The sequence below is a fragment of the Sorghum bicolor genome, chromosome 10 (assembly GCF_000003195.3).
Source record: "Sorghum bicolor cultivar BTx623 chromosome 10, Sorghum_bicolor_NCBIv3, whole genome shotgun sequence".
Classification (NCBI taxonomy): domain Eukaryota; kingdom Viridiplantae; phylum Streptophyta; class Magnoliopsida; order Poales; family Poaceae; genus Sorghum; species Sorghum bicolor.
This window is the reverse complement of record NC_012879.2, coordinates 1,741,566-1,763,507: the sequence shown is the minus strand read 5'-3', so window position 1 is coordinate 1,763,507 and position 21,942 is coordinate 1,741,566. Positions and strand designations below refer to the sequence as shown.

General features: G+C 46.1%; 1 protein-coding gene and 2 long non-coding RNA genes across 3 annotated transcripts; 1 reads left to right on the top strand and 2 right to left on the bottom strand.

Moving 5' to 3' along the window:
* Positions 12,110–13,885, bottom strand: LOC110430763. The gene is made up of 3 exons (XR_002448121.1): positions 13,581–13,885; positions 12,352–12,631; positions 12,110–12,269 (listed from the first exon to the last, which is right to left on the bottom strand). It is a non-coding gene; the product is annotated as an uncharacterized LOC110430763 (long non-coding RNA).
* On the top strand, positions 14,857–17,771 carry LOC8068388 (arginine decarboxylase 1). Its single transcript, XM_002437713.2, has one exon. It carries the CDS (start codon positions 15,317–15,319, stop codon positions 17,420–17,422), a length of 2,106 nt encoding a protein of 701 aa, XP_002437758.1. The 5' UTR covers positions 14,857–15,316; the 3' UTR covers positions 17,423–17,771.
* On the bottom strand, positions 18,986–21,554 carry LOC110431337. Its single transcript, XR_002448831.1, has 2 exons — positions 20,425–21,554; positions 18,986–19,189 (listed from the first exon to the last, which is right to left on the bottom strand). It is a non-coding gene; the product is annotated as an uncharacterized LOC110431337 (long non-coding RNA).

Here is a 21,942-nt window from a genome sequence, read left to right as displayed (position 1 = left end):
CTCGACATCCAAATACACTATGCCCTTGCTATCATGTGATAAGGCAAGGGACAACAGTGGCTACTATGAAACAAACTAAACACGGCCTGTGTGAACCACGCAGACACCGCGCATGCATGCACCGGGGTGAAGTGAAGAAAAGGAGAGGGACGGCCAGTGCGCGTGTGCGATGCCACGCACCGTACCTTGCCCGGCGCCCGGCGGGCTCTCTCGGCGCAAACTCTCCCCGACTCCAAGCGATAACGTTCGTGCGGTCCACGCGCGCTTGGAGATTGTTGGCCGGCGAGTGGAGGGGGCAGACCGCAGAGCCCGGGCGGCCGGCGGGTGCCGGGCCCCGCGCGGCGCTCGCTAGCGCATGCGCCCAGATTGCTTCTGCCCTTTACGATACGTGGTGTCTGGCGAGATGGAGCCGAGAGCGTCGTACGCCTCGCGCCGTCGCCCCGGGCCGCATCTTCCTGCCCCGGGTTGCGGCCTCCCCCCGAACGCGCCGCCCGCACGACTGCGTGCGTGAGTGCGCGCGTCGTGACAAGCGCCCCGTGCCAACCGCGGCGGCATGCCCCGCAGGACTCGGGTGGCCTCGCGCAGCAACCGGGCGCGCCACTGCGGAAAAAGGAAAAGCCACGGCTCCATCGCGTCCCGCCCCTAGCTGGCCCTGGTCCGTCCGTCCACCTGTCCCGGAGAGACGGAGATCATGGTCATGGAGCTGATCCATCCCGCCATTTCAGTCTAGCTTTGCTTCACGTCCCCTTCGATCGACGCTAAGCTCGACGGAGACGTACTGTATGTAGCTAGCTTTAATATATCGCGGTACCTACCTAGCCAGGTCGCGTAATATCTCTAGTAGGATTATTATATGCGAAACAATGTATATAGTAGATGCGTACGTAGCACGACCAGCGTACGGCGGCGTCATGGATTCCTCAGGCTCTTGAAACTGCCTGTTGAGATAAAGAACAGACGTATACTAGCATAGTAGCGGCTGTCGTCACCACTAGTGGCGGATCTAGAAACGAACCAAGAGAGAGCCTAAATAATATACCTAAAAAAAATTTCTCGCTCAATCAAGTACACTAATAGATATAGTTAAAATTGATAATTTAATATTAATTTAAAGTGCTAAAAATAAAGATTTCTAGAATAAAAATAGAAAAATACTAAATATATAAAATATTTTACTTAAAAAATCTGTTAAAATTTTTTTGAGCCCAAGAGGGGGGCTGCAGCCACCCCAGCCCCCCTGAGTCGGCCAATGGTCGCCACAGGTCTCCGACGCTACTGCATGCATGCCTTGAATTAATTAGCTAATAAGGGTTCTCTGTCTGATCACGCCAGCTGAGATTTGTTGGTAGAGGCGAGAAACTCAAGTCAGTTGTCGTCCGAGACCGCTGTCATCGTTCCAGCAAAGATCAGCAGGACTGAAAACAAGACTTATGGTCTCACGCTGAGTTCACGCTTGGATCAGTCATCCACGGTCACCCAGGTCTCTCTAGCTAGTATCCTATGTAGCTGAGTCACGAGAAAACGATGTGCCCGAGTGCTACCGCTAATCGACCGCCCGCCGACTACGCAACAACTGGAGAGAGAAAAAAAAATTGCCAGTGCGTGTGCCTGTGCACCGGACCGGCCCGGCCCTGCCGCCGGCCAAGCTGATCCGTGCCCCGTCGATCGCCGGGATAAGATCTCGATATTTCCGGACGCGTCGGCGCTGTATCAAAAACGGGGAAGTTTTCGCCCCCTGCCCCGGGGCGTGCGTGAGGTGAGGTCAGGGACGACGCAGTGCTACGCGCCTCGGCGGCCTCCTCGGCTCCGCTCGCCGCGCCGCGCCACGCCAAGCAAAGCGGATTTGATTCCAGAGAGGCGGAGCGGACCGCGAACGCGAACGCGACGCGAGCGAGCGAGAGCAGGGGAGGAGGATGGCCGGCCCCGCCTGCAGACACGCGGCGTCCCGACGCGGTCCAGCCGCGGATCTCCGCGCGGGATTCCGTGACGCACACAAAGCAAGCTCCATCATTCCGCAGGGGCCGTCAGGGTAGGGCCGGCCAAGTGGGATTCGCTGAGCGGACGACGCCGCCGTCGCTTTTTTTCTTTTCTTTTTTCATCAATCGATCGGAAAAAGCCGCAGGGGAGAGGAGGGGAGGGGAGCGGCACTGCGGTCTGCGGGACCGACCGGGCCGTAGGATGGGGTTCGTTGGCCGGGCCCCCACGGCCTCTCCAGTCTCCACCTTGCAAGGGAAATGGCCTGCTTTCCGTGCACGTCCGAAGACGGCATGGATGCTGGTACTGTTGTGCGCTTTTCAGGCTTTGTTTAGTTGGCAATTTTTTTCATTTGTATTTGTTAATAATTGTCCAATCATATACTAACTAAACTCAAAAGATTATCTCACAGATTATAGGTAAATTATGCAATTAAATATATTTTTTTTTATCTATGTTTAATGCTTTATGTATGCGTTTAAAGATTCAATATAATGAGAAATTTGAAAAAATTTTGGAACTAAACAAGACCTGAGTTCCGCATAACAAAATTACAGTACAGGCGCCCCCGTTGGAGTAGTGGTTTGCTTTTCCTCGTGCGTCCGCCCATGCGGAAACTGCCTCAGCACAGGAGAACCTAGTGGCATGTACGTACGACGTTTTTCTTTTGATTACCTGTGGACTGCACGTCCTCAAGAACATAAACGTTTTTGTTGGTACCCATAGTTTCTATGTTGCTCCTCTTTATACCTCTTATGGTTGTAATTTGTATAGGTGCATGAAACATAGGGGCAGGTTTGCTTCTCAGCCATAGCTCGCCATAACTAGACTTCGGCAGTTACTTCCCGACCATAGCTCGCCATAACTAAACTTCGGCAGCCACGAGAAAAAAAATGGTGCTTGGTTGCTTGTCATGTGATGTGGTTGCCACTGTCCTTGCATGCATTGTTGCATGGCTTGCAAGTGTGGCATCCAAAAGGCTCGCCAAGTGTGGTGCGGACTCTTGTATGGTGGCACCGTGGCAGGCTTTAGCCAGGTACCAAACAGACCCATAGCCCACGCGTCACACATGTCTGCCTTAGTCTAAGGGAGAAATCAATACAAACATCAAATTGCTCAGGTTGGTCGATCGGTCAAGGTTCTCTGTAGCGAGTCGCTGGTCAGTAGGTCTTGTTTTAATCAGGCTCACCTACCCCGCCGTGACTCATCTACATGAGACAAGCTATAGAAAAACCACGTACCAAGAAAGTAGGGACGAACATAGTGGCGTTGAAGTAGTTAGCAAATGGAGGTAGGTGTGGTGGAGAGCGGCGGCGCTGCCTAAGAAAAAGGATAAGGTAATTCTTTTGTAAACGATAGGCAACATCATAGTTGCGACAAATAGAGCTGGACAATGATCCAACCACCCTATACACGAACGATACTAATACCTCTATCTCACTTTAGTAGTTTAGTGACACTAGTTGACACCATGAAGCAACAAAGACAATGAAGAGGAGTTAAGGAAACTAATGACGTGGCTTCTCTATAGTTCGTCTCATATAGATGAGTCACTGAACATTCAAGACAAGATCTAACCACCCAGTACACGAATGATAATACTACCTATGTGACTTTAGTAGTTTAGTGGCAGTAGCTGACGCTACGATGCGACAAAGAACTATCTATGCGCTTAAAAAAGGCAACTATCAAATGAATAGCTAAATTAAACTTTTCATTTTTTTTCAAATTAAATTGTCTTTTCATGGCACGTAGATCTAGTGATTTTGTGTTCACACCATCTTTATAATTGCATATCGTTTGTTTGTAGTCCCTGCTAAGGCACAAATGCTTTTTCTTTGAAAAAAGTGAGTGTTAAGTAGTTGTTGAAGGATCCTCATAGCACAGCTACCTCTTTCTATTCAATTTGTTTCGATCCTCGTAGCACAAAGTCACAATGGGAAGTTACGAAATTGCATTCTCACTAAATATCATTGGTACATGAACACAACGTCAAACTCCAACGATTCATGCCTACCACAAACAACCAAGGAACTGAAGGGTCGATGATAGTATTTATATTCCTTTGTTGAGGTTTCCATTGAATTTTCCATATGCCATTCGTTTCTCCAACCAATTTTTCTCGAGTTCCATCGGTCTCGTGCATATGGGAACATACGGTATGCGGTGACCACGCGCCATGGTGTTGTGCTAGTGTTAATGGTGAGGTCACATCATTCGTGCCACGGTACATCCACACTCAAGCTTTGCCAAGTATGGATATACATTATCTAAACAAGTCATGGATAGGAAGCAACAAGACGAGATCCCACATGTTGTATCCTAAAATCTCTAAAACGCAAAAATCGACTTTGGCTATGCTGATACTCAAGCTAAAATGGTGTGTGAAGAAAAATATTGTTTCTTAGAACAACGCGAACATAGAAGAAATTTGATCACCTCAAACATATATCTTGAAAATTTATTTTTTTTATGAAGACTTATTCGCCAAATAATAATAAGTTTGTATTACTTTACCATTGGATTAATTTATCGGTTGCTTTTTTTTACGATTAATTTATCTGGTGCGCTTTGAAAATTGATGGCAATTCCCACCTCAACGCATAGAGAGTTCCTTTTCATTCATATATCATCAAATGCATTCCATCGCTTTTGTAATTTTACTATGTTTCGCTCCACCAATCTCTCTTCACGCTAATATTAAATTTTTTCACACAGTAATATGATAGGTGTCATCTTGTTTACATAGTGCACAACAGAGGTCTGTTTCTATTCCCACACAATTTACTCCATATCTATCTATATTTCTATTCCCATTACATATTCTATTTCATCATGCAAGATATCCACGTATTTTTCACTAATAGTTATACCATGCATGTCACTAACTTCGAAACTCGTAATGCAAGTTATCTACGTCATCTAAATTTTTATCTAAAAACGCAAGACATCCATATCATGTTCCAATAATAGTCATGTCACACCACTAACTTTCAACCTTTTAATATACAAGCTATCCACATCATCTCAAGTTATATCTCAATATACAAGACATCCACATTACGTTCCACTAATATCTATGTCACACCACTAACTTCCAACCTCTGATGCAAGTTACCCACACGAACTCAAGTTCTATCTTAACATACAAGACCGATCTTCCACTAATAAACCATGTCATGCCACTAACTTCCAATCTCTTAATAATACAAGCTATCCATATCATCTCAAAGTTCCGTGTCACTAACTTTCAATCTCTTAATACAAACTATCACGTTATCTATGCTTAGTTCCATTTTTAATTTTTCACAATCAACGTAGCAACACGTGGAGTAATAAATTCTAGTAAAAGTCGAAGGACAAGTCCTCTCATCCAGCAACTAATGGCTTTCTTCTTCTCGTAGCCGATCAATACGCCTCGTTCGTTTGGCTATGGCAGAAAGTATTGTTGACTGATTTATTGTGAGAGAAAAACACTGCTGTGCCAGATTCGGCTAATAAAGCCAAACGAACTGTAATACCCGATTTTAAGGATAAAACCAGATATACACCATATGTGAGTCTTAGAAGTCAAATCTCACATATAGCTACAAATAAGGGGTAATATCAAAAGACAATGCATAAATATATAACGTACTTAGTATAAAAGATATAACCTTTGATATCAAACAGCGGACAGACAACTCCAAACTTCGGGTATTAACTTCTCTCTACAGGATCCAACTGACTGGTTGATCACAAGCCTAAGCTTCTCCTGAGGTTTGGGGGAAATAGCAAGAGTGAGTCCATGTCGAACTCCACAAGTATAGCAACTAGATTGTATAGATCCCACAATCTCATGATCAATGTGACATAAATAATGTAGAGCATTAAATAATAAATAATGGGCATATTTAACACACAAGAATCATCATCGTCGATGCAAGAATCCCCAAGGCCGCTCTTGACCGTGAGCACGGCTAGTATACCAGTTTTACACTCTGCAGAGGTTGTACATCTTTACCCATGAGTCATGATTTACCCTTTCGCCCGAGGTGATCAGCCTCTTAACCCACTTCCAAGGAAGGTCGGCAGGGATCACTATGAAGCCTTTCAAAAGTTCGTCTAACATGTTAGGGCCGCAAGGTTTCCTTTGCGCGCAGATATAGAGCCCCCCTTCCGATGGCACAATGACTCGCAGCCTATACACATACAGACAGAGGCCACACTATACCCAAAACGGTTCAGCCCCTCCGCCCTTTCGGGTAACCTCTAACAAGCTAGAAAAGGTCTTCATACTGAGCTAAAGCCAGAGCCATTATAGCCCTCATGGTTGCACTGTTGTCCCGGTTATCACTTACAGATAAATCATCAAGTGGCTAAAAAGTCATTTTTATCATTTATTACTTAACATTAATCTAGTCACACGATTATGGTCACAGAAATAAAATCCAAATGCTATACTTGCCTTAGTCCAAATGCTCTTGTTGATTTTGCTAGTACTGATCTTGATCACTGAAGCACTCTTGTTCACCACGAATTGCTCACCGTCTAAACTCGATCATCGATCATCACCACACAAACAATTGGAACCAAGCATACACAAAGCAAACAAAGCTATAATTAGAACAGTACACCAATCAATGAAAAAGGTTTGAAAATTAATCTACGTATGACTACGAATACACATACGTGAAAAACACGGTAATCGGAGTTACAATGAAAAATAAACAACTAACGGAGATTTACCTCAATTTAAGAGTAAAGGCTATAAGCTCAGTTTATTTTATTTATAAAACCATGTGACAAATATTAATTTAGTCAATTTATATCTTAGTTAAAAAGTAGAGTTCAAGCTAAATATAGTTTATTTATAAACATATCTCATATTGTTTAAGTCATTAGACTCTACTCTGCAAAAATAAATAAACACAGGAGAGCACCTAGCTGGATTTAATGTATGCAACGTGTTTAACAAACTAAATAAAATGTAGTTCAAAAAATATATTTATATCAAGAATAATTAATCATAATAGAAATTATAGGTATAAAATATCCATGTTTTTTTAAACTGAATGCGTGCAGATTAATCATATTATTTTAATTGTAAAATTCAGAGATATTTTGACAATAGAAAACATAGTTGCAGATTTACAGACTAACGCAAACGGAAGCTATGGATATAAAGGCACTAACCAATGCTGAAACAGGTCGAAGGCACAGGTACTAGGTGATAAAGATTTGCAGAATTGCAGTGCACGGGCAACTCGTGAGCCATAGAGATGGAGGGCCGGCATGCAGATGCTGTGTTTCTAGTGATCAAGCTGCACTCGATTGGCAATGGGCAGCAACAACACAGAAGATAATCTGAAGTTTCATGGAAAAACAAAGCATCATATATAATATATATTTATATATAGGTATGCAGGATTTTGTGCACGGTATAGACCTCATCGAATAGAGAGAGCAAGCAAGGCAGGCTGTAGGGTTTCTCATCACGGCGCAGATGACATCAGGTGGCAGGCGATCTGGTTGACACGTCTTGATGACTGAAGCTTGGCTGCACCGTAGGCATGAATATTCAGGTTTCGAAAAGTAGAGGCCCTTGATGACCAGGCAAACTCATGGGCAGGGCAGGGTAACAGATCCATGGCGAATTGGCGATGCCAGACTTTCGCGTGGACTTCAAGCGTCCAACTGCAAAGCAGATGCGTTATCCTGGAAATAAGCTGCATAGAACAAGGACTCCTTGAGGGATCGACAAACCAGAAGAAGAAAACAAATCGAAAACAAGGAACGGAAGTAGAGTGCACCAAAGGTTGCCGGCGGAGATTCTCAAACTTCGCTATGAGGCTGGTTGAAGATATGCGATCAGCATGTTGACTCGTATATATAAGAGACATATAGGTAGGGTTTTGGGTTGAGTTAGAATAAGATTGGATTTTACTATTTTCGGAATTATTTATTTTCATTGATAAAATAATTCTAGAAAAGTTTAGAATTAGTAGTTAAGCCACGAAAAATACTCCGAAAGCTCCGAAAATTTTGGGAAAAATTCTCAGAGATATTATAGAACATGGGGAACCCGAATAAAGTTTTTAGAGCTCATGATAAGATTGTTTAGAGCATCTAAAAATTAGATCATGCTCAGAGAAAAGTGAGAACAGAAGATGGAAAAATTCCCGAAAAGTTTGTAGAGATTGCTTGATGGACGAGGAACTAAAAGAAGTGCTTTGAGTGATAAAGAAAATATTTTAGGGAGGTTCTAATAAAAATTTGAGCTTAGAAACAAGGAATTTGTTTGTAGATAAAAGATAAATATGTGCCGAATAAAGAAGATCGATGTACTAAACGTATTTTAAATATTTTTCTTACTATCAACACATAAAGGAGCAACAAGCATCACATCAAAACATATGCACCAGCATGTATGCATAATAATATTGCTAAGCCTTATGATAATTTTTAATTTAATGAAAAATATTATTTTTTCTATATTTTCATGAGCACAAAAATACAAAATTAAATAATTTTATCTATATTTCAAAAGGAGTAAATTTTAGGGTGTTACAATTCTACCCCCCTTAAGATGAATCTCGTCCTCGAGATTCGGAAGACGGTTATCAAAGAGACGTAGATTTTGAATCTTGTTCACTTTCTTGAGTAGTTATATCTTCATAGCATTGATTCCACTCTCTTACTCCAAGTAGCCTCTCAAGTATTCCTAAAATATTGACGAGACACCTAGTGTAGCAGGTACGATCCTTCTTTAAACTTATTTCTCCTATCCTTTTTAGACCCTACACATCATATAGTCTTTTAAATTCGCTGTACCGAGTCTCTTTATCCAAGGTTAGTTTCATCACTAAGTTCCAATTATCGGTACCTTTATCACAGTTAAGTTGCTTCACTCTCACACTATACATACAACTCTGTAGACTTTGGTGTCATCTGATCCTCATACACAACTCTTAATCCATGAGTATCAGTAATGACATAAACTTCCATTGGTATTAGCACACTCCAAATAGAATGATATCTTGAAACAAACCAACATACCAAGCACTTGATGTCCTCGTAGATGTTCGAGTTATTAACCACTTCTTCTCCTTATAGTTCTTTAATTAGGCTACCCCCCTTAAGAAAAGTTAACTAAGAGACCAAGAAAGGTAGCTTCCATACTTTCCAGACAGGTTAACTTAACATTGAGAACCTCTGACACTCCAAAGAACTTATGTGCAATAGAGCAAACAGGTATCCTGAAATTTCCTCGCGATATGAAAAACACCAGCGTAGTAAAATGGACATAACTCTTATTCTATGAATCCAATAGAGTTGTGGCTTATACCGTTAGAACACTTATGAAATTCCCAGAAACTTTCCTGTAGAAGACCTCCTTAGGTTTTGTCTTTAAGCTCAGGTAAAACAACCAAACTTAATATCCATCCTGAAAATGTCTCAGCAAAGGTGCAGCAGCTTCCAGAAGTTATATCCCGAGCTACTTAACTCATCTGGAGATGATCCTTATATATTTGAAAAGCTTAGAAAATCCTCTACAACTTTCGTATACAACTTTTTCCTAGATTCTGACGTTAAGGTATCTGAAAATAGGGAATACCAGATCTGTCCAGATTTTGAAACAGAACAGAAACATCCAGGTGTAAATATCATATCTCAGGTTCTACTTATCCAAATACGTTCCAGCTTATACCGTTGGAAAGCTTAGCAAATACTCTACAACTTTTCTATAGAACACTTTTCCAAATTCTATAGTTATATATGTCTAAACAGTAAGCAACCGAAACTGGTCCAGATTCTTGACAGCACATTTGTATCATCTTGTGATTTTTGTAACTTCTAAACCATAATAGCCATGAGGGTGCTTCTTGCGGTCAGGGAAAGATCTTGAAGTCTAGTTGTTACCAGAAAACGTTGATAGACTTTGGACGATCAAAACTTGAGATACTCCAGAATCATCGCAGACTGCTCCAGAAATCAGCAGGGGATAGAAACAAGATATAACCAAACCCAACTACTTATTTCATTAATCCTTATGCCTTAGGCCTATAAACTAATGAAATTGTGAAGAAATCCCACAAGATCATTGCACTCATTACAAAGATCCAAATCAAGCATAAACATAATAACAAACCAATTAAGCATTGAAGGTTCACACTTCACTCAACTTGCGATACTCTCGTTCTCTTTATAGTAAGGGTAGAGATCCTAAAACTTATATTTCAAAGATGCAAGAAGGTGGTAAGAAAAGGTTCTAATAGCATACCAAATCAAGGAGTGAAGATGAGAACAATTACTTTTAAACTAAGCAACAAGGTAAAGATGAATAGCAATGGAAAGGATATAGTGTAGAGAAAAATATCAAGGTTTATAGAGCAAGGATTTTATAACAATTCCAAAACCTTAAGACGACCAATTTCTAACTAGGCTTGCGTCCTACAGTCAGCATTGCTCTGATACCACTTTGTAATACCCGATTTTAAGGATAAAACCAGATATACACCATATGTGAGTCTTAGAAGTCAAATCTCACATATAGCTACAAATAAGGGGTAATATCAAAAGACAATGCATAAATATATAACGTACTTAGTATAAAAGATATAACCTTTGATATCAAACAGCGGACAGACAACTCCAAACTTCGGGTATTAACTTCTCTCTACAGGATCCAACTGACTGGTTGATCACAAGCCTAAGCTTCTCCTGAGGTTTGGGGGAAATAGCAAGAGTGAGTCCATGTCGAACTCCACAAGTATAGCAACTAGATTGTATAGATCCCACAATCTCATGATCAATGTGACATAAATAATGTAGAGCATTAAATAATAAATAATGGGCATATTTAACACACAAGAATCATCATCTTCGATGCAAGAATCCCCAAGGCCGCTCTTGACCGTGAGCACGGCTAGTATACCAGTTTTACACTCTGCAGAGGTTGTACATCTTTACCCATGAGTCATGATTTACCCTTTCGCCCGAGGTGATCAGCCTCTTAACCCACTTCCAAGGAAGGTCGGCAGGGATCACTATGAAGCCTTTCAAAAGTTCGTCTAACATGTTAGGGCCGCAAGGTTTCCTTTGCGCGCAGATATAGAGCCCCCCTTCCGATGGCACAATGACTCGCAGCCTATACACATACAGACAGAGGCCACACTATACCCAAAACGGTTCAGCCCCTCCGCCCTTTCGGGTAACCTCTAACAAGCTAGAAAAGGTCTTCATACTGAGCTAAAGCCAGAGCCATTATAGCCCTCATGGTTGCACTGTTGTCCCGGTTATCACTTACAGATAAATCATCAAGTGGCTAAAAAGTCATTTTTATCATTTATTACTTAACATTAATCTAGTCACACGATTATGGTCACAGAAATAAAATCCAAATGCTATACTTGCCTTAGTCCAAATGCTCTTGTTGATTTTGCTAGTACTGATCTTGATCACTGAAGCACTCTTGTTCACCACGAATTGCTCACCGTCTAAACTCGATCATCGATCATCACCACACAAACAATTGGAACCAAGCATACACAAAGCAAACAAAGCTATAATTAGAACAGTACACCAATCAATGAAAAAGGTTTGAAAATTAATCTACGTATGACTACGAATACACATACGTGAAAAACACGGTAATCGGAGTTACAATGAAAAATAAACAACTAACGGAGATTTACCTCAATTTAAGAGTAAAGGCTATAAGCTCAGTTTATTTTATTTATAAAACCATGTGACAAATATTAATTTAGTCAATTTATATCTTAGTTAAAAAGTAGAGTTCAAGCTAAATATAGTTTATTTATAAACATATCTCATATTGTTTAAGTCATTAGACTCTACTCTGCAAAAATAAATAAACACAGGAGAGCACCTAGCTGGATTTAATGTATGCAACGTGTTTAACAAACTAAATAAAATGTAGTTCAAAAAATATATTTATATCAAGAATAATTAATCATAATAGAAATTATAGGTATAAAATATCCATGTTTTTTTAAACTGAATGCGTGCAGATTAATCATATTATTTTAATTGTAAAATTCAGAGATATTTTGACAATAGAAAACATAGTTGCAGATTTACAGACTAACGCAAACGGAAGCTATGGATATAAAGGCACTAACCAATGCTGAAACAGGTCGAAGGCACAGGTACTAGGTGATAAAGATTTGCAGAATTGCAGTGCACGGGCAACTCGTGAGCCATAGAGATGGAGGGCCGGCATGCAGATGCTGTGTTTCTAGTGATCAAGCTGCACTCGATTGGCAATGGGCAGCAACAACACAGAAGATAATCTGAAGTTTCATGGAAAAACAAAGCATCATATATAATATATATTTATATATAGGTATGCAGGATTTTGTGCACGGTATAGACCTCATCGAATAGAGAGAGCAAGCAAGGCAGGCTGTAGGGTTTCTCATCACGGCGCAGATGACATCAGGTGGCAGGCGATCTGGTTGACACGTCTTGATGACTGAAGCTTGGCTGCACCGTAGGCATGAATATTCAGGTTTCGAAAAGTAGAGGCCCTTGATGACCAGGCAAACTCATGGGCAGGGCAGGGTAACAGATCCATGGCGAATTGGCGATGCCAGACTTTCGCGTGGACTTCAAGCGTCCAACTGCAAAGCAGATGCGTTATCCTGGAAATAAGCTGCATAGAACAAGGACTCCTTGAGGGATCGACAAACCAGAAGAAGAAAACAAATCGAAAACAAGGAACGGAAGTAGAGTGCACCAAAGGTTGCCGGCGGAGATTCTCAAACTTCGCTATGAGGCTGGTTGAAGATATGCGATCAGCATGTTGACTCGTATATATAAGAGACATATAGGTAGGGTTTTGGGTTGAGTTAGAATAAGATTGGATTTTACTATTTTCGGAATTATTTATTTTCATTGATAAAATAATTCTAGAAAAGTTTAGAATTAGTAGTTAAGCCACGAAAAATACTCCGAAAGCTCCGAAAATTTTGGGAAAAATTCTCAGAGATATTATAGAACATGGGGAACCCGAATAAAGTTTTTAGAGCTCATGATAAGATTGTTTAGAGCATCTAAAAATTAGATCATGCTCAGAGAAAAGTGAGAACAGAAGATGGAAAAATTCCCGAAAAGTTTGTAGAGATTGCTTGATGGACGAGGAACTAAAAGAAGTGCTTTGAGTGATAAAGAAAATATTTTAGGGAGGTTCTAATAAAAATTTGAGCTTAGAAACAAGGAATTTGTTTGTAGATAAAAGATAAATATGTGCCGAATAAAGAAGATCGATGTACTAAACGTATTTTAAATATTTTTCTTACTATCAACACATAAAGGAGCAACAAGCATCACATCAAAACATATGCACCAGCATGTATGCATAATAATATTGCTAAGCCTTATGATAATTTTTAATTTAATGAAAAATATTATTTTTTCTATATTTTCATGAGCACAAAAATACAAAATTAAATAATTTTATCTATATTTCAAAAGGAGTAAATTTTAGGGTGTTACACGAACAAGGCGCTGCGAGGAAAAAGGGAAAAAAACACGATGATGAAAAGGAAAAATAAAAAACACGTAGCTGATTGTTGCGCGGGGGAAAAAAAGAGAAAACTTACTCGCAGTTTTTTTTTCTTTTCGCAACTAGAATAAAACTTCCCCGCAATTCAAAGCTCCTCCTCCTTATCCCCTGCCCTGATTCCTCCTCCTCGCCCGGGTAAAACCAACGCCACGCATATTTTCCCTTCCCCTCGCCCGCCCGTCCGCAGTCCACAGGGAAAAGCGCGCGGCGCGGTGCGGCGCGCGTGGGACGGACGGCCCCGCGCGCGGTCAAACGCAGCAGAATCCCTGCCGCTGGGTTCCCCCTTGCCACGCCTCACTCACGCGGCCGTCGTGCGCCCGCGCCCGCGCCCCGGCCCCAGCAGCCGCCCCCGCGCGTTTGAAACCCGGCGACCCCCGTCCAGCCCCTGCAGCCAGCACCAGCGGGGCCGCCGCAGCGAATCCCAGATGCGCGCGGCGGGCGCATGAGTAAACTGGAAACTGCATACAAAACCAGGGGAGAAGTCCGATCTCGCGGGTCGCGGCCACTCCCCGCCGCGCGATGGCCGATCCAACGGCCTCCCCTCTCTCGCAACGGAACAAGGGAAGGATCAAAGAGCGTGACACCCCGGGATAGCCGCCCGCCCGCCCGCTAGCCTCCAACCCAACAACCGCCACTGGTAACGCCACATTGGGCCCAGGCGTCAGCGGCTGCCTGCGATGCGACTGTGACCAAGCGGGCCACGCTCGCGATTAACGAACAGGGCCCCGCCGCGGCGCCAGCCACGAACAAACGAGGCCCTCTGAACCAGCCCAGCCTGAGACACTGACGACTGGGCCCGTTTTGTACCACACCTACCCCACGGTACAGTGGGGGAAGTGCCTGACTGGTGAAGAAGAGTTCTGGCACGCCAGCCAGCCAGCCAGCCAGCCACGAGAAGGGGGAGGACGGGAGAGGCACCTCCACCACCAACAAAAGGCAAGCGGGGGGAGAGCGAGGAGTGGAAGCCAAAAGGGACGCGCGGCGGGCAGGCGTACGGGCCCCACCGGAGGCAGCGGCCGCTATAAAAGAGGGCTCGGCGCGGCCCCGTAACCCTCGCCTCGGTCACGACGCGCAGCCAGTCGCACGGTCCGCATCTCGCCCGCCCCCCTCTCCCGTCCTCCGCTTGGCCGCCGCCCGCATCCGTCCGCCTCTCCTCGTGAACGAGACCGACGAGCGAGCGAGCGAGCCAGCCCGCGACCGTACCCGAGAGCCGCCGCCGTCGTCGCCGTCCCACCCCGACTCCTCCTGACCGCCGGCGTGGGGTGCCCGGGCTCCTCCACCGGCGACGACACCTTCCCCGCCGTGCGCGCCACCACCGCCTGCTCCGTTTGCGGGGGTAGCCGGGGCTCCGGCCTCGGCGGCTTTCAAAGCCCCCTTCCTCACAACAGGATCCAAAATCCCGTCCTAGAGTTCTTCTACCTCCCTTTCCAGAACTTTCTCTTTTGGCATCCCTCACGATCGATCTCGATCCCCCCCGCTTCGATTTCGATTTCATCTCTTCTTGTTATTGATTGGTTTTTCTAGCTTCTTTCATATATCATTTTGAATTTTGATTCCTTCCTTCTTCCCCAGTAGCTAATCCGATCCAATCCAATCCCCCGTTCCATTTCGTTCTTCCCTGTTCATCATCCGCACCCAGCTAACGCCTCCCAGAACAGCAATTTTATAGCACAGGAAAAAAAAACCAACCAAATCCTACCCACCGCCCAAAAAAAAAAGAAAGCCTAACTTTATTTTCCCCATCTGTGGAATTCTCCGGTTTTTTCTGACGAGATGCCTGCGCTCGCCGTCGACGCCACAACACCCGTGGCGCACGCCATCGCATCATGCGACGCGGCGGCTCGCTTCCCTGCCCCGCCCGTGGTGGGCCCCGCCGCTGCCGCAGCCGCTGACCCCGTCCCGTGGTCGGCCGACCTCTCCGCGGCGCTCTACAACGTGGACGGCTGGGGCGCGCCCTACTTCTTCGTCAACGACGACGGCGACGTCGCCGTGCGCCCGCACGGCCCCGCGACGCTCCCGGGCCAGGAGATCGACCTGGCCAAGGTCGTGGCCAAGGCCGCGGGACCGCGCGAGGGCGGTGGGCTCGGCCTGCCGCTGCCCTTGCTCGTGCGCTTCCCCGACGTCCTGCGCCACCGCGTCGAGACCCTCAACGCCGCCTTCGGCTACGCCGTCCGCTCCACCGGCTACGGCTCCAGGTACCAGGGCGTGTACCCGGTCAAGTGCAACCAGGACAGGTACGTCGTCGAGGACATTGTCGAGTTCGGCGCGCCCTTTGGGTTCGGCCTCGAGGCTGGCTCCAAGCCCGAGTTGCTGCTCGCCATGAGCTGCCTCGCCGCGCGCGGCAACCCGGACGCTCTGCTCATCTGCAACGGCTACAAGGACGACGGCTACGTCTCGCTCGCGCTCATGGCACGCTCCATGGGCCTCAACACCGTCATCGTGCTCGAGCAGGAGGAGGAGCTCGACATTGTCGTCGAAGCCAGCCGCCGCCTCGGCGTGCGCCCCGTCGTCGGCATGCGCGCCAAGCTGCGCACCAAGCACGCCGGCCACTTCGGCTCCACGTCCGGGGAGAAGGGCAAGTTCGGCCTCAACGCCGCGCAGATACTGTCCGTGGTCACCAAGCTCAAGGCCATTGCTATGCTCGACTGCCTCCAGCTGCTGCACTTCCACATTGGCTCCCAGATCCCGACCACCGCCCTGCTCTCCGACGGCGTCGGCGAGGCCGCGCAGATCTACTGCGAGCTCGCCAGGCTCGGCGCCGACATGCGCGTCATCGACGTCGGCGGCGGCCTCGGCATTGACTACGACGGAACCCACTCGGCGCAGACCGACATGTCGGTGGCGTACAGCCTGGAGGAGTACGCGACGGCCGTGGTGGCCGCCGTCGGCCGCGTCTGTGACCGCAAGGTGGTGCAGCACCCCATCATCTGCAGCGAGAGCGGCCGCGCGCTGGTGTCCCACCACTCGGTCCTGGTGTTCGAGGCCTTCTCGGCTACGGCGCCAGGTCGCCTGGACGCGGCCACGGCCTACCTCCTCGACGAGCTCACCGACGACTGCCGCGGCGACTACCGCAACGTCATGGCCGCCGCCGTGCGCGGTGACTACGACACCTGCGCCCTGTACGCCGACCAGCTGAAGCGGCGCTCCGCCGAGCAGTTCAAGGAGGGAGTTCTTGGCCTGGAGCACCTTGCCGCGGTGGACGCCTTCTGCGAGCTCGTCGCCCGCGGCATGGGCGCGCCCGAGCCGCCGCGCACCTACCACATCAACCTGTCCGTGTTCACCTCCCTGCCGGACATGTGGGCCATCGGGCAGCAGTTCCCCATCATCCCGATCCAGCGCCTGCAGGAGCGCCCCGCCGTCGACGGTGTCCTCTCGGACCTCACCTGCGACAGCGACGGCAAGGTCAGCGAGTTCATCGGCGGGAGGCACAGCCTGCCGCTGCACGAGCTCCCCACCCACGCCACCCGCGGCTACTACCTGGGCATGTTCCTCGGTGGCGCCTACCAGGAGGCCCTCGGCGGGCTGCACAACCTCTTCGGCGGGCCCAGCGTGGTGCGCGTGTCGCAGTGCGACGGCCCCCACTGCTTCGCCGTGACGCGCGCTGCCGCGGGCCCGTCCTGCGCCGACGTGCTCCGCGCGATGCAGCACGAGCCCGAGGTGATGTACGAGGTGCTGAAGCAGAGGACCGACGGCGCCACGGCCGCCGCCCTCGCCAGAGCCTTCGGCGCAATGCCGTACCTGGTGTTCGACCCGGAGGCCGCGGTGTTGTCCAGCGGCGAGAGTAGCGGCATGAGCAGCGACTCGGAAGGGTCAGCCGCCGGCGCCGCCGAGGAGGAAGACGATGAGGAGTGGGAGTTCATGCGCGGCCTCACCGTCTGATGCATGGCTGCAGCAGCAGCGCCCCTGTTCCCGTGTCCGTCCTGGTGAAACAAGTCCAGTCGCCAGCAAGTTGTCAAGTCGCCGGCCGGCGTTGGTAATCTAACCCCCACCGCCCGGTGTTGTATCGTGTCATGGTCGTAGTCGTCGGGTGTCTCGTCGTCGCCGGAGTTCATGGCGCCACCTTTTTATTCCGAATGCGTCAGTGTCCACTGTTCGCCTTTTTTTTTATTTCTCTCTTTTTCTTCCATGGGAATAACATGAAGGAACTAATAGCAAGTTTCTCTGCAACTGTTATCTAGTTTCGTTTTTCAAGAATTCATTCAGCTTTTGTCAATGGGATATCCATCCATGGTTGCCTTGCTTGTTTCTTTCTGTGATTGTTCTTCTCCTTTTGCTTTGAAAATGCTATCGGCGATCCACTGGAAACCTCGAGCGGTGCTCCCATTTGTCCCTGAGCTTTTCCCGAGAGAAAAAAAGGGTGCTTTCCAAGATTCTGGGCTTCTGGCGGCCATGAGCAGCAAGACACAGATAAACTCGAAGGCAAGATGAGCACGGCGCCGACGTCTTCGTCCCCGTCGTCGTCGGGACACAGTATCATCCGAGACGTGTACGGTGCAGCCGGGGAAAGTAACGGCAAAGTCGGCGGCCTTGTCGCCGTCGGCTCGGCCGCCCGGCTCTCGCCTTCCTCTTTCGTGCGCTCTCGTAGCTTTCTCCGGCGTCGCGTCGAGGGCAAGGCAGGGCAGGTGTCATGGCCGCGAGCGCCGGAATCTCTGGATAAACCCCGAGATATTCGGACGTCACGCGGTGGGCGGCGGCGGATTCCAACGCAGCTCCCAGGACGCTACCTGTCGCGCGGCGCGGCGCTCGTCAGCGTCATCGGCATGGTAGGTGTGTGGGGCTTGCTTGCTGTGCGTCTGCACTGCACATGTGTTGCGAGACGACGAGGACGAAAAGGAAGACGAACGAGGACGAAAAGGTCTTGCAGAATTTATGTGCAGTTTTTGGATTTGGCACAGATGCTGTGTGAGCTCGAGGACGACCGTCGCCGGGGACGGGGTTGGTGAGCGCCGCCCGGGCGTCGGTTATTCTATGACTTCCTCGCCCCCGCCGCCGCCGTGCGCGGCGCAGCGTTCACGGACTCCGGACACTTGCTGTCGCATACGCCGGCTCTGTTTAGTTCCCCGCCCAAATTTTTTTTTATGTATCATATTGAATCTGTAGACACACGTATAAAACATTAAATATAGATAAAAAAATAAACTAATTAAACAGTTTGGTTGAAAATCACGAGACGAATCTTTTAAAATCTAGTTAGTCTATGATTAGCCCTAAGTGCTACAGTAACCCACATGTGCTAATGATAGATTAATTATGCTTAATAGATTTGTCTTGCAGTTTCCTGACAAACTATGTAATTTTTTTTATTAGTTTCTAAAACCCCCTCCGACATATTGGATGTGACATTTAAAAATTTTTCATTTCCAATCTAGATAGGGCCTAAATAAACTGGGAAGAAACTTGCAGTATAGTATGAGAAATTGGCATTGTTGCTGCCACCCAATATGATGAGAACGCAATTGACCTAGGCGTTGGAAATAAGCTCCGCGCATTCAGATCAGGCGCGCGCTGCGCTGATATACACAAGGCCATGGTTCATCCCCTGTTGTGGCCACAAGTGTCGCTGTCCTCTATGTGCCTATGCTGTGCGAATCTCTTCTAGCTTTACATACCAATCTGGTTCGCTTCGCCTACAGATTTATCCATCTCCTGCCATAGATAGATAGGATGAGTAACCAGTGTAAAGTACATACAAGAACCTGAATTCCGCAAGCATACACATCCAAGGTGTGTTTGGTTTGAGGACAAGATTGTATGCGATATTGTCATCCGTGCATTCTAGAATTGGTTATCTATGCTCTCTGTTTGGTTAGGGCCTTGTTTAGTTCCAAAAAATTTTGCAAAATAGAAATAGTAACACTTTCGTTTGTATTTGATAAATATTGTCTCATTATGGACTAACTAGATTCAAAAGATTCGTCTCGTCAATTCCGACCAAACTGTGTAATTAGTTTTTATTTTCATCTATATTTAATACTCCATGCATACGTCTAAAGATTCGATGTGACGGGAAATCTGAAAAATTTTGCAAAATTTTTGAGGAAGTAAACAAGGCCTAGATAAATGGAGGAACTTTTTTTTTGACCAGTCATAGATGGATGAGAGTAGATGAGATAAGAATACTTGACTAATTGTATCTATATACTCTTTCCTAATGATTCAATTCCTAGAATCCGTGCCAACTAACTTTATGGAAAAGAGTAACAACATCTATGACATAAAATGCGCATCATATGAAAATATATTATATGATCAATCTAATGATACTACTTTGATACCATAAATCTTAGCATTTTTTCTAGAAATTTGATCAAAGTTTAAAAAGTTTGACTTAACACAACTCTAGAAATTGATTATTTTATGGACAGAGCGAGTACTATTCAAAACAACAACTAATTACTCCCTCCGTTCCAAAATAACTGCCGTTTTAGGTTTTCGTATCACAAGTTTGACTAGATTTATAGGAAATACATGCAATATTTGTTTCTCCAAATAAATTTGTTAAAAAACTAAATTTAAATATCTTTCTGATGATACTAATTATGTATCCTAAGTATTAATATATACTTCTATATATATTTAGTCAAAGTTATTTCTTAAGAAGCGAGAATGGCAATTATTTTGGGACGGAGGGAGTATATACACTAACATTAGTTTTATTATTATAATTGCTAATTACAAATAATTTATGGTAATTAGCACCGTTGCTACCATAATTAGCAAGCAAAACATACACTAATCAACATATTATCAATAATACAACACAAACATTTTTCTTAACTTTTTACTACTAATCATAAAACTATAAAATATGGATGAGAGCTCACCAGACATTTTTTTTGGTGGCTAGGATATCCAGACTCTAGGAGAATATTGTAACTCACCCGCGAACCAAACACCGCATGTCCATGAACCGCTGTCCCTCATCCCTCAACCTCCTACTAGCCACAAGCGAGAGATTCTTTGATTTCTTTGAACACCAGAGCTGAGCATCTTGCATGGTCCAGCTCCACTGAAACTCTGAAAGTTGTAAAACTTGAGAGGGGCAGGAATCTCAAGACCACCTGCTGGTGATCTAGGCCGTTGGTTCCACGATCAGGTCGGATGCAGCCGCTGCCCGCTGGGGTGGGAGCATGTGGTGTGTTCCCATCCAGGCCGAGAAGGATCCGTCGCTCAGATCTACTAGCTCCAAGAAGATGGTTGACAGTTGGGGTTACAGTTGGGGTTAGGCAGAGGCAGGGCAGCAGCCATGCAGGTGAAGGTGCAGGGTTAGGTATTGAGACTGTTCGCTTGAGCTGAATCAACGAATCAATCAGCGAACAGTACTTTCAACGATGACTTTTTAGACAATAGATCAAGGATCATGGATGGATGGATGGATAGGGGCTAGCGAGGCTAGGGTCCAGCAGTTTACCTCTCGGCTCTGGCCTTTCGGCGTTCATCTCCCCTCCCCTCCATGATTCCGCTGGCCATTTGTTGCGTGCGCTGTGACCTGTGAGATTCCAGATCCAACACCTGCCGACCCCCTGTCGTGATCCTGTCCAGTGTCCAGACATAGCACAAAACATGTCAAGCTCCTAGCCAGGAACCCAAGCTCCCTTCCAAAGCTCTCTCTTTCAGTCTTTCAGCCCCAGCTGCTGCTGCTGGCTGCGTTGTGTGGGAGCTGATCGAGCTAGTGGCTGGGTGCCCAACCTCACTAGGCAGGCAGATGTTGTGCCCCCATATTCGCCGTTGTCTTTCAGCATATATCTGGGGACTGGGGGTAAAGCTAAAGCATAAGCATGCCTGCCTGATTTCTGAATGACTTGAGGGATGTCTGACCATCTCAAAGAATGAGATTACGCGAGAATCTTCTTTGCTCTTGTCGACACTTATACTGGTGTGTCCATCGCCTGTTCGATCGCCGGCTCATCGTGTCGCTGTAATGCTTCCGCTGTTGGGGGCCATCAGTCCATGGGCATTATTATTCGGTTCCGTTCATCGCGGATCGGATCGTCTTCGTCTGTCGAGCACTATCAGTTTGGTTCAGAAGGATCGCGCCGTTGACGCTGATTCTGAAGATAGTTTGATTGAAGATGTATCTCCAAAAGCCTGATCAATTCTTTTTTTAAAAAAAACACTAATGATAATGATATAAAAAACATCATTAATCATGAAATATATCTTTATAGTAAGCCTGATCTACCTTTGTTGCAGCAGAGGACTCAACAACTACATTAGCTAGAAGTCTAGAACGAAAAAATTTAACAGGCGGTAGCTGCAGCCATGGCTACAGAAGCACGGCCAAGCAGAGCGAGTTATAACCATATTTGTGTTGACACTATTTCTATAAACTCAGTCGAATTTATAATACTTTGACTTTTGAGTGGATCTCAATATGCACTATTTTAGATTGGAGTGAG